Raw genomic sequence first — 15,992 nt, 5'->3', positions numbered from 1 at the left:
ACTTGGGGGAAGGACCATCAGAGGTTCCTTCTAAATGCGCTAAGGGAACGCTGAGGAGACTTTGTACCCATAGGGTACAAACTAAACACACACAAAACCAACACCATACTTCCTTCCAATCAATTCAGAACCTGTGACCTCGTGTATGGCAGATTATCCACTTCAATCCAGGAGGGGCTGCTTTTAACTCCGAATTAAAGATGACAGGTTTAGTGCAGACACTATTGACACCCTAAACATGGGGTAATCCAATGTGATTGCTTTTCTTTTTCAGAGCGCGTGCTTGTTAACTAAATGAACATCCCTTAAGTATCTTATAACAGTAATATGTGCTACTAAGAAAAAAGTTATCATTCACATTACACTAAGGCTATCATTTTACTTGGTAACATGATGAATAGAAAATCTGAATCGATGGATAATCTCTGGGTCTCTCAATGCTGAATTGGCTCCCGACAACCAAACCATAAAAACTCCAGCCCACGGCCATTCAGTTGATTTCAACTCCTCGCAACCTCTGCATTTCCTAGGCTCAGCGTCCTGGTGGCGCATGTGTTCTGCAGAGCAGCTGGTGGTTCTCAACAACCCCATAACTATGCTCGTGGGCGGGCACTGAAGCCCCTATGCCACCAAGACCACTCCTGACGCCACGGTTCCTCCCCTCTCTGAGGCCGATCAGGACCTTCAGATGGCACTTTCACCTGTGCGCACACACACACTCTGGCTCTTTCTAAAGTAGGAATGCCAAAGGATAAGCAAAAGGCAAGTCAGTGCTATTTAGAAATTTCTCCACTTTCTGGATAAAGAGTGAACAACTACAATTTCAGCAATTCACAGCTGAGTCCCTGGGCAGGGCGCACCCATGGAGCCCAAGGAGTTTGAGGGATGAACCGAAATGGATTTAAAAGACAGGGTGAGGGAGTGAAAAGCTTGCTAACGAATATTTGAGGCTTGATAACAATTTTTTGTTGTTATGATAAACCTGAGACATGTCTTATGACTTCTCTCTTTATGACCACAGGGTAGGGATTATTTTATATATTATATGAGTAAATTTTTAAAAATAACTCTCATGTCTTTGAAGGAGAGGCAGTTAGGACCAGCAGTTTGCAGTTGAGAAGATAAGAGCGTGAATTTGAAATTTTGCTCTGCGCTGCATCATTTCAAAGTCATTGAAGCTTGGGGAGCCTGGGGCTCACAAATCTCCTGCAAACTGTCATGGTTGATAAATGTTAACACACACACACGCACATGCACACGGCCTACAGAAAGAGAGCAGTCAGCCTACTGCTTAGGAGGAAACCAAACTCAGAGTATCGAAGAGAGTGAAACACTAGTTTTGGATGAGGCTCAATTTTGGTGTTTGGAATATGTAGATGTGATGAAAGGTTAGATTATAATTTGGATCATTTGTTTGGTTTTCTCTATCATGAATTTTCAACACAATCTTGGAGGAACGCAGACACGAAGAATTCCCCAGCCTGGGTCCACTCGCAGGCATTTCTGAGACATAGACACATAACTTACGGATGACAGGGCGTGCTTCAGGCCAATGGCCTGCACAGAGGGGGAGGACGTGACATCCTGCTCCATCAGCTGCCTCATCTTCTCTCTCTCCATTGAGATCGTATTAAACGCTGACCTTAAAGTGAAGTAAACTATAAAGATATATTCATTATAAAAAGGAATAAATGAAAGGCATAATTTAACAAACATAACCCAAAACCATAAATTTAGAAAGTAACAACCCTGAATATTTATGAAACGAGCAGACGCATGCTCTAAGCTGACATAATTTTTATCATCTATATCCATACACACACAAACACAATCCTTACCTAGTCAATGCTTTCCACGTGCACAATCATAGTAATCATGTGTGTAACCATCACCAATAGCTGTTGCCGAGTTTCTCACAGCCCCATAAACAGAAAGCCAGCGCTGCTTCAATAATGACTTCCCCTTTCCTCCGCCCTCTCACCCTAGGTAGCCACTAATAAACTATGGTCTCTATACACTCATTACATTTGAGATCATACACTGTGTGTCCTTTTCCACTGACTTACTCCACTTAGCATACAGTTTTCAAGGTTCATTCATCCATGTTGTAGTTTACAAGGGGGTACCTCCCAAATCCAGATATTTTTCAGCTATGTATTTTTTTTTTACAAAACAACCTATCCCTTTTCAAAATACTCTCCATTACACTGCATATATCTGTCAAATCTGCGATTCCATTCTTGGAAACATTTTTCAAACTCATCTGCTTGGATGGCTGACAGCGCCTCCCTTGTGTTTTTCTTCACCTCTTCTACATTGTCAAATTGCTGTCCTTTCACATGCCTCTTCCTTCTCAGAAACATAAAGAGTCATATGGAGTGAGGTCCGGTGAGTCAGGAGCATGGGGCAAGAGAGGCATGCTGTTTTTTTGCTAAAAACTAGCACAATGAAATGGTGCATTATTACGGTTACAAACCAGTCCCCCGTCTGCTACAAATTGGACCGTTTCTGTCACACACGGCTACGCAATCTCTTCAGAACCTCTAAATAGAAAGCTTGATGAACAGTCTGATTGGCGGAACAAACTCCAAAAGCACTATTCTTTTCACACAACGAAACAAAAACATATGAGCATCATGCTGAGCTGTGATTTCACTTGATGAGTTTTTGGGGGGCAAGGTGATGATGGCGTTTTCCACCGGCTATTGATGTTTGCTTCTGGAGTCTTAAGAATAGCACCACGTGTCTGCACCAGTAATGACCTTGGGGAAAAAAGTCTGGGTCAATTCAGAGCTGTTTTTTCAAAGCATGGCATGTTTCCAGTCAATACTCTTTGTTGGTCATCAGAAGCTGAGGCACAAATCTTCCATTAAAAGATGCTGGACCAAGCTCCAAGATAGTCTAGATCACATCCCCATCTCTTCAACGGTCCATCGTTGGTCTTCGAGCACAAGCGCATGAGTTTTGTCAACATTTTCGTCTGTTTGGGAAGCTGATGGACGTTCAGAACGAGGTTTGTCATCAATCGACATTTCGCCTTTTTTGAAATGAGAAAACCGCTTGCACGGCTGAGTTTTTCCCTTAGTGCGGTCCTTGTAATCTGTGTTCGACATCACAACAGTTTCTGCGGCATTTTTCCCGAGCAGGAAGCAAAATTTCACAGCTGCACGCTGTTCTCTTAAATCGGCCATCACGCACAGAAAAGCAAGGTTAGAGCGAAACTGCTTTTATGAAAAAATTCACTGTGACCAGAGAGAACCTTCCCAGGCAACGCCACTGGGTGCACCAACTCAGAGGATATTGCTTGATGCTGGCCTAGCGGGGAAAATGCATACTATGAAAGCTCTGCCCAGCAGAACTTTCGTCCAGGTTTTTTTTTTTTTGGTGTGTGTATGGGGGGGGGGAACCCCCTGTAATATTAGGACTTCATTTTTCTTTATGGCCGAGTAACATTTCGTTGCAAGAATGTCTAAACTGACTTACTAAAAACCTACTTGTCAATCTTAAGGCTCATTTTCACTTTGTGAAAATCCATTACTTTGTGACTTATCATCAAACTACTTTTCCACTTGTGAAAAGATTATGCTTGCGAACAACCAATCATCAATAAGTCTTTTTCCTTAAAATGCCAAGCCTGGGACTATTTCAAAATAAAGTCAACTGGTTGCCAGGGGAGAGTGGTAACTCATGATGCCCCTTGCCCAAGCGTTCAACACAAAGGACCAACACAAAGCAGAGGACGCTATGTGCCTCCGGCTGTGATATGCAGAGAGAGACACTTCACCTTTGCAGCACGCAGACTAAGGGTCACGAAAACCAGACAACTCCAGAACCTCACAATGTGGTCTGATTCTTCAAAAATGTCCATTTTATAGAATAGAAAGACAGGCAGGTGGACTGCTGCCAACGAAAAGAGCCTACGGAGGCATGGTAATTAAATGCAATATCTGAGCATAGGTTCCTCTGAGCTTGGTCTCAGTGCTAAAAGGGAAACTGCTAGTAAATACTATTACTAAGACGATTGATAAAATTTGAACACAGGGAAGATGGATAAAAATTTTGCTTCCATGCTACATTTCCTTCATTTGATAACTGTACTGCGGCTGAATGAGGAGCCTTCACGGTGTATTGGTTCCATGATAGGCTGCTAACTTCAAGGTCACCAGTTGGAAAAAGATAAGGCTTTCTACTGCAGTAAAGAGTTAGTCTCAGAGGGCAATGAAGGTACAGATATGCTTTACACAATTGATGTGTGTATGGATTGTGATAAGAGTTGTATGAGCCCCTAAGAAAACATTAAAAAAAAAGATGAAAGAAAAAAAAAGAGTTAGTCTCAGAACCCCATAGGAGGCAGTTCCACCCTTTCCTACAGAGTCACTGGGCCTCAGACCATACTCAATGGCAGAGACAGACAGACAGACAGACAGATTGTGGCAATATAAGAGAATATCCCTGTTATTAGGAAAGATTCACTGAAGTATGAAAACAGGATACGTGCATCCTACTCTCAAATGGTTCAGAAAAAACTGCATGTATGTGTGTGTAGAATAGCAAACAAAATACAGATGACATTTATTTAAATAATATAAATGTGCTAAAATAGATTTTTAAAAGGTTAATCTGGGCCAAGGGTACAAAGGAGTATTTGTACCATATCTGCCACTTTCCTGAAAGTTTGAAAGTCTTACAAATTAGATGTTACCTAGCTTCTTCCCTGTTTGTAACTGCAGCTGCACAGCTCAGAATTCCCTGCCGCTGCCCTCGGCACTGAAACCTGTTCCCTTCAAGGAGCGTTTAGGCACATGGAAGGCTTAGCACTCTGGGCGCTGAAATGCTTGCACTGAGGTTTAAAAGCTCATGATCACTCATCAAAAGGCTCATTAGGTTTTGATCACATACTGTACATATGACCTCCGAAGGATAAAGAAGCTGTCATCTAACTTACTGATCATGGATATCACATCGAGTGTTATCCTTCCCAACTCGTTGATGTTGTGCTGTTTCAGAAGGACGGAGAAAAGGAAGAGGCTGGGCACACCTCTCAATGTCCTGCCTTGCGACTGAATTCCGTAACGCTGCACGTGCAGACGTGCTGTTAGCCAAGAGTGGCCTATGCAGTAAGACAGAAACTGGATACGTATTATTGGCTCGACTTCCTTCATTTCACAGCCACATGGACACTGGACTTCTCTATATGTTATTGCTGAGCTTGTGTTGGGGTATGGTATTTAAAGATAGACTGACATCATCTTCACAATACAAACAAACATATTGAAACACACCAACCACACCATGGTGCTTCTTCGATTGGAAAACGACAAAGTCCAATAAGTACTAACATTTTCTAACAATGTCTCTGGAACACCCTTAACTCTTTGAGTTCAACCATTCAATGGAGTAAAACAACGGGCAGGCAGTAAGGGGCAGAGACCATTGGTGTGGGCCCCAGAACCAGCGCTTGCTCTCTCCAGCTCCATCACCTAGCAACAGCATGGCCTTTTAACGAGGTGACAGTATGCCTGAATGCCAGTTTCCTCATTTGTAAATGAGGGTAAGAATAGCATGCACTTCCTGTGATTGCTATGAGGACTGAATCAGATAACGCATGTGCCCCACTTCGAACAGTGCATGGCACGCCTTAAATAATACATGGAAGCAGCTACAACGATAATGGTGAGCAGGGCAGAGACAGACACGCCAGGATGAAACTGCAGTCTCCTGAAAGACGGACAGCAGTTCTACGAGGACACTTCTCTCTTGCTAGATCAATACTTATGAATAAGCACAGGCTGGGCAAACAGTCTATGAATGAGACACTGAGCAGAATCTATTGAGCGGAGTTTAAAAATGGCCTCAGCAGGAGAGGAGCAAGCCAGGCAGTTAACTCACGGCACCATCTGCTCTATTAGGCGGGCACCCCCTTCTTGTGCAAGCCCTCAGGACACCCACACCCATCTGATTGTGTCCCTCTGCCGGGCGCACACCTCTAAAGGAAAGCAGCGGAACGGTCAGCAGGCTGCCAAATCAATTCCGCTGGCCGGCTTTGCGCAAGCCTGCAGGACAGCAAGGCTTTCTACCAAACTGGAAGACACCTGCTAAATGTCTGTGGGAAATACGCACATGGGGGTGCTAAGCCTGGGACAGCCTGGAAGTCATTACCACAAGGTTAAAAGAGTAGTTCTTTCAGGAGGGAGGGAGGACAGTGTAATAAAGAGGAGAGCAGTGGGGGGCTTCTAGGATGTTGGCTTGTACTAATTCTTGGCCTAGGAGGAGTGCAATTAATCATTTTATGATACCCTTTCTTGCTATGAATGTGCTCTATCCAGGTCAACTACCCCAAGCCCACTGCCTCTGAGTCGATTCCAACTCAGTTTTCCTAGACGGGGTTTCCAAGGCTGCAGTCTTTCCAGGAGCAGATCGCCGCCGCTTTCTCCTGTGGAGTGGCTAACAGTTAGCAGTCCAAAGCTTACCCAGTCCGAAATGCTATAATTTTTTTTAAAGTAAGAGTACTAGAAGGGAAGAAAAGAATGAGCCCCATACCTAGTGGTTCTCAATTTCTCAGTCTGATCAGCCTGCAACACAACGTAACGATTTCCCTCTCAGAGAGAAGAAATTGCACTAGTCTAATAAGGAGTCCTGGTGGGTGCGCTGTGATCTGCACGATTGGCAGTTCGAAACCACCAGCAGCTCCACGGGAGAAAGACTGGGCTTTCTACTCCTGTCAACAGTTAGAATCTCAGAAATCCGGTGGGGGCACGCTATGAGTCCGCATTCACTTGATGACAGTGAGCTTTCATCATCTGACCTAGGAGCCCTGGTGGCTCTGTGGGGGAAACACTGGGCTGCTCATAGCAAGGTCAATGGTTCAAACCCTCTAGTTGCTCCGAGGGTGAAAGTTGAAGGTATGTGCTCTAGTAAGGATTAGCCTAAAGAAACCTAAAGGGGCACTGACTCTCTTATATGGGGTATTTATGAGTTGGAAGGGATTCAACAGCACCCAAAACGACAACCAGGCTGGTATTTATGGGAGCATGTTGGCTCTTGGTGGGCATTATCTTGGTAGAGACCATAGGGGCATGGCACGAGCAACATGCGTAGATTGAGTTCAAAGACAAAGGATCTCCAGACTCTAATTTTCCCCGAGCTCTACTCTATTTAGCAGTGTCTCAGAATCCGGACAGAACAAGCGTTTGAAGAAAACCATTACAGGGCAGAGCTACCACCCTAGGAGCCAGTGTGGGCCAGGAGGAAGGTTTACAATAAGGCAACAATGAACCTCAGCCCTCCCTCTACCACTTAGTTGCTGCTATGGATTGAACTGTGTCCTCTAAAAGCAGGCTCTCAAGTCCTACTCCTTGTAGCTGTGGCTACGGCCTTCCTTGGTTTAGTCCCACGGGCGGGTCCCTCTCACAGCCATTGCGTCACCGCTGTCTCTTAGAGACTGTATGGGGCAGGGTAGAACTGCCCTTGTGAGTTTCTGTTCACAGGAATAGAATGCTCGGTCTTGCTCCCTCCAAGTGCCTGGTGGTTTTGAACTGCTGACCTTGCACTTAGCGGCCCAACACAGCACTACTATGCAACCAGGGCTTCTAGGGTGGGTTGGTAGGGGGCATAAATGGCTAAAAGGCTAGTAGTTTGCGCTCATGCAGAGGCCCCCTTGGACGAATGGCCTGGCCATTCTGAAAGGTCTTCTGAGAGGTCACAGCCCTGAACTTATGGAGTACAGTTCTAGTCTGCACCGGGGAAGTCGTAACAGCAGTCAGAACTGCCTCTGTGGCAACTGGTGTGGCTTTTAAATTTGTCATTGTTATGGTAATGAGGGAACTATCAGTGCCGGGAGGATCCCTGATCTAAACACTTCTTGGGTATAAAAAAGCCAGAAAAGACGAACACACACACACACACACACACATACACACACACACACACACACAGGAGGAAGATAGATGCCACGTGAGGATGGTCTACAGATCACGGGATCAGAGTCTAGGAGGGCTGTCCACGGAAGCATCAACATGGCTGGGGCACTGATTCAGACATTTACCCTCCAGAATGGTGAAAAAAGACATTTCTGTTTTTTGGTTGTTTTTTTGAAAGGCACCCACTTGTGATAACTTGTGGGTACAGCAATAGTGGGTAGCCCAGACAGTTGTCGTTTAATGTTTAGACAAATCTGTTTATGTGGATAATACCCATATCTCAGTAATGCCAGAAGGAACCAAGAAAAAACATACTGTCACCTAACACACTCTCATATACAGGCTTGTTGTGTTGTTGTTTCCGCTACCATGAAAGCGATTCTGACTGAGCAATCCCACAGGACAGGGCTGAACTGCCCCTCTGAGTTTCCAGGACTAAATCTGTATGGGAGCAGATAGCCTCCTCTTTCTTGTGTAGACGAGCTGGTGGCTTTGAACTGCTGATCTTGTGGTTAGCAGCCCCATATGTGGTCCACAACACCACCAAACCAAACCAAACCAACCAACTCACAGAAATCCCTTAGAACAGGGTGGAACTGCCCTGGATGGTTTCAGAGACTGTAATTCATCACAGGAGTAGCAAGTCCTGCCATCGAATGGCTGTTAGTTTCAAACTGCTGACTTTGAAGGTCACAGCCCAATGCATAAGTACTACACCACCAGGGCACCTTTAATATGCAGTAGGACTTGTTTTCTTTCTTTTTAATGAAAACTACAAACATGGGTGAGGTTTTTGGTTTTTTTTTTAATTGCTAACATTCCTAAAACATCTGGGATGATTTGGTCCTCTGCGAAGGGCTTCCTCTGATTTTCAAACCTCACAGGATTGTCCGCGGTTTTATAATATTTTCTAGCCACAGTCCATGCAAGTGGTTCTCTGAATTAGATATAGCTGGAAATGTTATCAGTCATATATATTTACTGATAAATCATGTGAGCCCAATTGCTTAGCACATGTGTGTGTGGAATTAATATGCATGCTCTGTAAATGATCTGGCTTTTCTTTAAGTCATGCTTATCTTTTAATCTATGAAAGTGAATTCATGCAACATCATCAGCCTTTTATTCAATGCTTCCATAAGCTCAAAACTTAAAAAAAAAGATGATTTGGAAATTAGAACTTAAGATGGGACAAAATTCTAGAAATAAAGTGTGCCAAACAACCTAACAGTTATATTTGATTTTACTTTTAGCCCTTAATTTTTTAGGAAAGCTTTCCCTTGCGTAAATACCTCCACGAGTGGCAAGGCACCTGACGTTTTTCTCTTCTAGAGTCGGTCATGAATAATTTTGAGGGCCCCGTGGTGGCATAGCGATTACACATTGAGCAGCTGCCCACAAGATCATCAGTTCAAAACCACCAGCTGCTCTGCGGGAGAAAGACATGGTGACCTACTCCCGTGAAAAGTTAGTCTCAGAAACTTACAAGGGTCCTTCCATCCTGTCCTCTGGGGTCACGATGAGGCAGAATCGACTTGATTACAATGAGTTTGGTTTTCTTTTGGTTTATCCTATCCTGGAAGCAGAGTTGGAGCCCTGGTCGTGTAGTGGGTTACTCGCTGAGCTGTTACCTGTAAGGTCAGCAGTTCAAAACCACCAGCTGCTCTGGAGAGAAAGACAAGACTTTCTACCCCCTCAAAGAGTTAGAGTCTCAGAAATTCACAGGGGCAGCTCTACCCTGCCCTGGTGGGTCGCTATGAGTCAGGGTCAAATCAATGGCAATGAGTGGGTAGCGCAGCGCTCAAATGATGAGGTGCTCAACCGCTAACCAAAAGATGGGTGATCTGACCCCGCGAGTTGCTCCGTGGGGAAAATGTGTTGACAAGTCTGCTTCCATGAAGACTACAGCCCTGGGAAATCCAAAGAGCAGTTTTACCCTGTCCTATAAGTCATTATGAATCAGAATTGACTCAATGGTAATGGGTTTGGTTATCACACCCTAGTCCTTGCTTTTTCGCCAAATCCAGGCATTTCTGTTACCACTAGTAGAACTCTCTCTCCTAAAGCCTCCTTATGATAATACTCACTGCCATGAAGTCCATTCTGACGCACAGTGGCCCAGTAAGACAGGGTAGAATTGCCCCTGTGGGTTTCTGAGACTGTAACTGTTTAGGGGAGTAGAAAGTCCTATCTTTCACCCAAGAGCAGCTGGTGGTTTTGAACTGCTGACTTTGCAATTACCAGCCCAACTCATAACCATTATCCCACCAGGACTCCTTTGTAATAAGCAGCAATATTAATCATTTCTAGTCAGTACAAAATGATTGTGTGTAGAACGATAAGGAGAGGACCCAAAGAGATAGGACCAGAAGAAATCAGGGACAGCTAATCAGCTGAGGAAAGGTAGAAGGTCAACAGACTATGTTACACACTCAGTGAAATTCTTAACTGAAGTTCAGCTGCTCTGGACTCACAGCCAACAGACCAGTGATGCCATCAAGGAAGAGTAGGAGTGCTATCAAAAGAAATAGCATCTGGGGGCTCAAAAGCTTGAAAGGTAAACAAGCGGCCATCTAGCTGAGAAGCAACAAAGCCCACATGGAAGAAGCACACCAGCCTGCGTGATCACAAGGTGTTGAAGGGAAAAGGGATCAGGTATCAGGCATCAAAGGGGGAAAAAAATCATATCATTGAGAATGAGGGGCAATGTGGAGTGGGGACCCAAAGCCCATCTGTAGACAACTGGACATCCCCTACATCCCCTGGCTTGCGGGGGGGAGATGAGCCAGTCAGGGTGCAGTGTAGCAACGATGAAACATATAACTTTCCTCTAATTCCTAAATGCTTCCTCCCCCTACTATCATGATCCTAATTCTACCTTACAAATCCAGCTAGACCAGAGGATGTACACTGGTACATACAGGAACTGGAAACACAGGGCATCCAGAACAGATGGACCCCTCAGGACCAGTGCTGAGAGTGGCAATACTGGGAGGGTGGAGGGAAGATGAGATAGAAAGGGGGAACTGATTATAAGGATCTACACATAACCTCCTCCTTGGGTGATGGACAACAGCAAAGTGGGTGAATGGAGATGTTGGACAGTGTAAAACATGACAAAATAATAATAATTTATAAATTATCAAGGATTCATGAGAGAGGGGGTACGAGGAGGGAAGGGAAAATGAGGAGATGACACCAAGGGCTTAAGTGGAGAGCAAATGTTTTGAGAATGATGAGGGCAACAAATGTACAAGTGTGCTTGGCACAATGGGTGGATGTATGGATTGCGATACGAGTTGTACGAGCCTCCAGTAAAATGACAAAAAACGAAAAAGAAGAAAGACCGGGAGTAACTGTTAATGAACTAACAGTCATAGGCTTATCTGGAGACAGAAGAGCAAGATGCTTCCGTGTTAATGTATGGAAGTGAGAAAGCACATGAGAGCATAGGGTTCAAGGAAAATTTAACAACTGTCTTTATTCTATGAGGTCTCTGAATTATCCCCCCAAAACCAAACTCGCTGCTACCGAGTAAATGTGACCCATAGTGACTCTCTGTGGGTTTACGAGACTGTAGCTATTTACGAAGTAGACAAGCCAGTTTCTCCCACGGAGCTGCTGGTGGTTTCAAACTGCTGACCATGCTGATCACAGACCACTACACCACCAGGGCCTGTCTTAAAGGTACTCCTTGAATTAAAGAGGGGGAGTTCTTTCAGTCTCTGCCAGTGTAGTTTAAAAGCACAGGAAAGAAAGACATTTCTCAGGCTCCCTGTGGAATTCACTGTCCCTCAGTGCATGGGGCTCAGGCTGTTATTGAACAATACACCTGGATCTTTCTCAGCACACAACTTTGACCTGGGCCAAGCACGCGGCCGCTCTGCAGTCAGCTGCTTTCCACAAGGCGGGGAAGTCAGAGGAGCTGGCTGAGGTCCATTGCGGACTGTCATTACAGAGGCCCAGACCGCTGCAGGTGGATGGATCAATGGAGTGAGTCAATACGGCCACCTCACCTCTGTCCTGCTGAGGAAGCAGCTTCTGCGACAGAGGTGAGATGCAGGGCTTTTGTCTTCTGCAGGGTGGCGTTACCTTCTTACTTTAAAAAAGACAGTTCACATGATTAAAAAATGAATGGTGTTTGATGGGCATTTCCCCCCACAGAAACGTAAAATGACCTAACTCCATTTGATGCTTTAATATTGGAGAATGCCCAAATGGGTGTTTGAAATGCTTTTAAGAGGCCAAGAAGGTAACGCTGCCCATCTTAGAGGGGGAGACACATCAGCCTGGCTGGCCGTGAAGGGTTCTGAAGGGACCTGATGGGGCAAGATGGAGGTGAAATGTTTTCCCAGCACAAAATGGTTTCCTCCTGGCCACCCTTGGCCTATGTTTCAGATTTTGGAGGTTGGGAGGAGAGAGAGAGCTGAGGGAATAAACAATGTAAAGAAAGAAACTGCACGGTCCTCCCAATTAAACATTTTAACCCATTTCCCCCTGAAAAACAAGGAGCAACATAGAAAAAAATGAATGCAAAACAGATAGGGAGACAGGAGATAAAAGTCATGTATAACCTCACCTTCTATCACAAAAATGCTCCTGCGCTGGACTCCCTTCCAGGCACTGTAGTCTGACTACAGGAGTTTACCCCCACAAAACATTATATGGCCTAACTGTAATGGATGCGCTAACAGTTTCATTTATAAAAGGAATTATTCACATATATATATTATTTTGTAACCTTTTATTTTCACCGAATGACACGATGCTAACACCTTTCTTTGTTAACACAAAATCGCACCCCCCCACCCCCCGGCCCCCCATGATGGCAGTGATACCAGGTTAGGAACAAAGACTCTGGAGTCAAGTGGCTTAGGGTTTGAGCCCCAGGCAGCTCTTTTGTAGCCACGTGACTCCGGCTTCCATCTGTGTGATAGCGGTTATACTAACTAATACCTCCTCTCTGAGTTGTGGCTAGAATTACAGAATCAAGGCGCGCCAAGTGCTCAGCAAATGCCTCCGTGAAGGACATGTGCTCAGGATAAGGCAGCTCTTTTGTCCTTTTTTAAGGCAGTTCTTCCTATTACTGCTATTCTGATTGCTGCACAATAGTAATAGATTACGATTAGATTGCATCGAAAATATCCAATACTCCATTAAGATTTCTGAATTTCTGAAAACCTTAAATTTTTTAAAAATAGTCATAGGTCCGTAAGAAGTTACAAACACAGTATAGCAGAGTTGTGCGGGGCCTGTACTCATTTCCTCCACACGGTGACCTTGTTCATAATGATGGGGCAGTTAGCACACTCAGGGAAGGGCCGTGGCTGTCACCTCCAGGTCTTCTTCAGACTTCAGGGGTTTCACAAGTGTCAGTGTGTGTGTGTGTGTGTGTGTGTGTGTGTGTGTGTGTGTGTGTGTGTTGTTCAATCCTGTCTTATCACATTGGCATAACCACCATCACAACCAAGACACAGCTACTGCTGTCATCATAAGATCCCCCTTTACAGCCACATCTACGCTCCTCCCTTTTCCTCCTCCCCTTTCCCAACCACTGGCAATCCCTAACTTATCTCCCTTTTGTTGAATTTTGCCATTTCAAGGATGTCATCAAAACTCAAAACTCACCGGGAGTGGGGAGAGAAGGTGGGGTGGAAAGGGGGAACCGATTACAAGGATCTACATATAATCTCCTCCCTGGGGGACGGACAACAGAAAAGTGGGTGAACGGAGATGTTGGACAGTGTAAGATATGATAAAATAATGATAATTTATAAATTAGCAAGGTTTCATCAGGTGGGGGAGCGGGGAGGGAGGGGAAAAATGAGGAGCTGGGTGGGAGGGGGAAAATGAAGCGCTAATCCCAAGGGCTCAAGCAGAAAGTAAATGTTTTGGGAATGATGATGGCAACAAATGTACAAATGTGCTTGACACAATGGATGTGTGGATGGATTGTGATAAGAGTTGTAAGAGCCCCCAATAAAATGACTTTAAAAACCCAAAAAATCCTCAAACCCACTGACATCAAGTCAACGCTGACTCATAGCGACCTTGAAGCACAAGGTAGAACCACAGTGTGAGTTTCGAAGACTGTAACTCTTTACTGGCGTAGAAAGCATGGTCCTTCTCTAGAAGGATGTCGTATGAGTGGAATAAGAGTACAGATTACAACCTTTTGAGATGGGCTATTTTCACTTAGCATAATGCCCTGACAGTCCATCCACGATGCTCGATGCTCGGCGGATCAATAGTGCGCTTCTTAAATAGCCGAGGAGATTTCCCTCCTGGTATGGATGTGCCATCGTTTGCTTAACCATTATCTGTTGAGAGACATCTGCATTGCTCCCAGGCGATTGCGGATAAGCTGTCTGGACCGTGGTGTGCAGGGTTTTGTCTGGACTGCTTTGTTCAGGCGCAGTGTGCAAGTGTGCAGCCATCTGCTGGGTTGTACGGGCACACTCATTTCACAATAAACAACAAAACCTAGGGTGGAATGGCTCAACTGTTTCTAAAGTCACTGTGCAAGTTTTACCATTCTACTCTACTCTGCCCCAGTGACTTTTGAAAGATGCTGTTTCTTTACATCCTCACAAGTATTTGATATATACTTTAAAAAAATCAATCTTAGCTGTTTTAGTATGAAGAGGCTTTTAAAAAGTTTGTGAAAAGAATAGAATTAAAAGATAAGGGAGTTTTCCCATGAACTTTCTGAAGCTCTACTCTAACCCCACCCCCAAGAGCACAGTGATGCCTTATCATGATTTTCATATGCATTTTCCTAAGGGTCAATAAAAAGGAGCCCTGGTGGTGTAGTGAGTGATGCATTAGGCTGCTAACAGCCAGGTCAGCAGGTCAAAACCAGCAGCCATCCTACTGGAGAAAGATGGGTTAGTCTACTCCAGGAAAGATTTAGTCTTGGAAACCCACAAGGGTAGTTCTCCTCTGCCCTATAGGGTTAACTGTGAGTTGAAATCGACTCAATGGCAGTGACTTTGGAGTGAGAATGGTTATTGATGTTGACCATTTATCACTCATTTTGTATATGATAAACAATGCTATAATGGGTAACTTTATTTGGATCATTTTTAAGATTTTTAAATGAACACCTACCAAAGAATTTTTCAAAGCAAAATTGCTGGAGCAGCATATCATATGCTAAAAAGAAGTCGGAATCTGACGAGTATCAATTTACACTTCCATCAGCAGTGTGGGACTTGCTCAGTTTACTTAACATTTTCATTGCTCCCCATAGGAGATTCAAAGTCAACTTCTGGCCAAGACAGTTCTCCCACGAAGCCAAGCAGATAAAACAAAATTTTAAAAATGAAGGTGCCTCAAGTCTTAATAGAGCCCAAAGGAGGCCAAGTGACCTCTGCAAGGTCACCTCATTCAAACACACACTTAACGTGCTCACTGCACATTCCGGGGAAAGGAAAGCCACTTACCTTTATGGGCAATGTGATACAGATCTTCCTGCATTTTGGAAAACTCCGACGAGGTTTCAGAGCCGTCAGAGTAATTCTTCTCTTCTCCGAAGTCCAGCGTCGATAAATTCGGGTTGGAGGAGTGCAGTCTTAACGGGCCAGAAAAAGGCTTGGGCACCTAAAGTCACACCAAACAAAGCTGTTGCCTCCAATTGCGGGTTACGTACAGGGCTTACCTGGGCCTACGTACGGGGAGTAACACAGGGGGCATTTCCTAACGGAGGCTCTTTCCAGAACAACTCAACCCAAACTCGGGAGAACGAACAACGGGCCCTGACTTCTGGAGAAATCGCAGTGCATCGTGAGAAATCCGATCTTCTTTTGGAAATTACAGGAGCGTGAAGGCTGCAGGTGGGAAACCACAGCCAAAGAGTTGGGCTCTTTCTCATTGAAAACAAATCCCTTGGCAACAATCTTCCATACTTAAGTGTGACTGGTGGATTGACTCGAAAATGCTTCTACCAAGTTCACACCTGGCACACTGCTCCCACACCAAGCGACTTCTCACACGGTTCTATGCGAAACACACTTTTCTTTGAAATCGTTTAAGGGCAACCCCGACAGTGCTTCCAATGGAAGAGTATGCCAG

At 44.7% G+C, this 15,992-nt stretch overlaps 1 protein-coding gene across 4 annotated transcripts in view; it reads right to left on the bottom strand.

The window, feature by feature from the left end:
• Nucleotides 1-15,992, bottom strand: part of OSBPL3 (oxysterol binding protein like 3) — a 235,460-nt gene that overhangs the window by 53,888 nt on the left and 165,580 nt on the right. For all 4 annotated transcript variants that reach the window (XM_075558278.1, XM_075558279.1, XM_075558280.1 and 1 more), the window contains 2 exons: nt 15,365-15,521; nt 1,528-1,658 (listed from right to left, as the gene is read on the bottom strand). In XM_075558278.1, the coding sequence (XP_075414393.1) occupies nt 1,528-1,658; nt 15,365-15,521 (288 nt within the window). The remainder of the gene's footprint in view (nt 1-1,527; nt 1,659-15,364; nt 15,522-15,992) is intronic.

This window comes from Tenrec ecaudatus, chromosome 9 (assembly GCF_050624435.1).
Source record: "Tenrec ecaudatus isolate mTenEca1 chromosome 9, mTenEca1.hap1, whole genome shotgun sequence".
Lineage (NCBI taxonomy): Eukaryota > Metazoa > Chordata > Mammalia > Afrosoricida > Tenrecidae > Tenrec > Tenrec ecaudatus.
The sequence above is the reverse complement of the archived record's forward strand: the minus strand, read 5'-3'. Positions and strand labels throughout refer to the sequence as shown.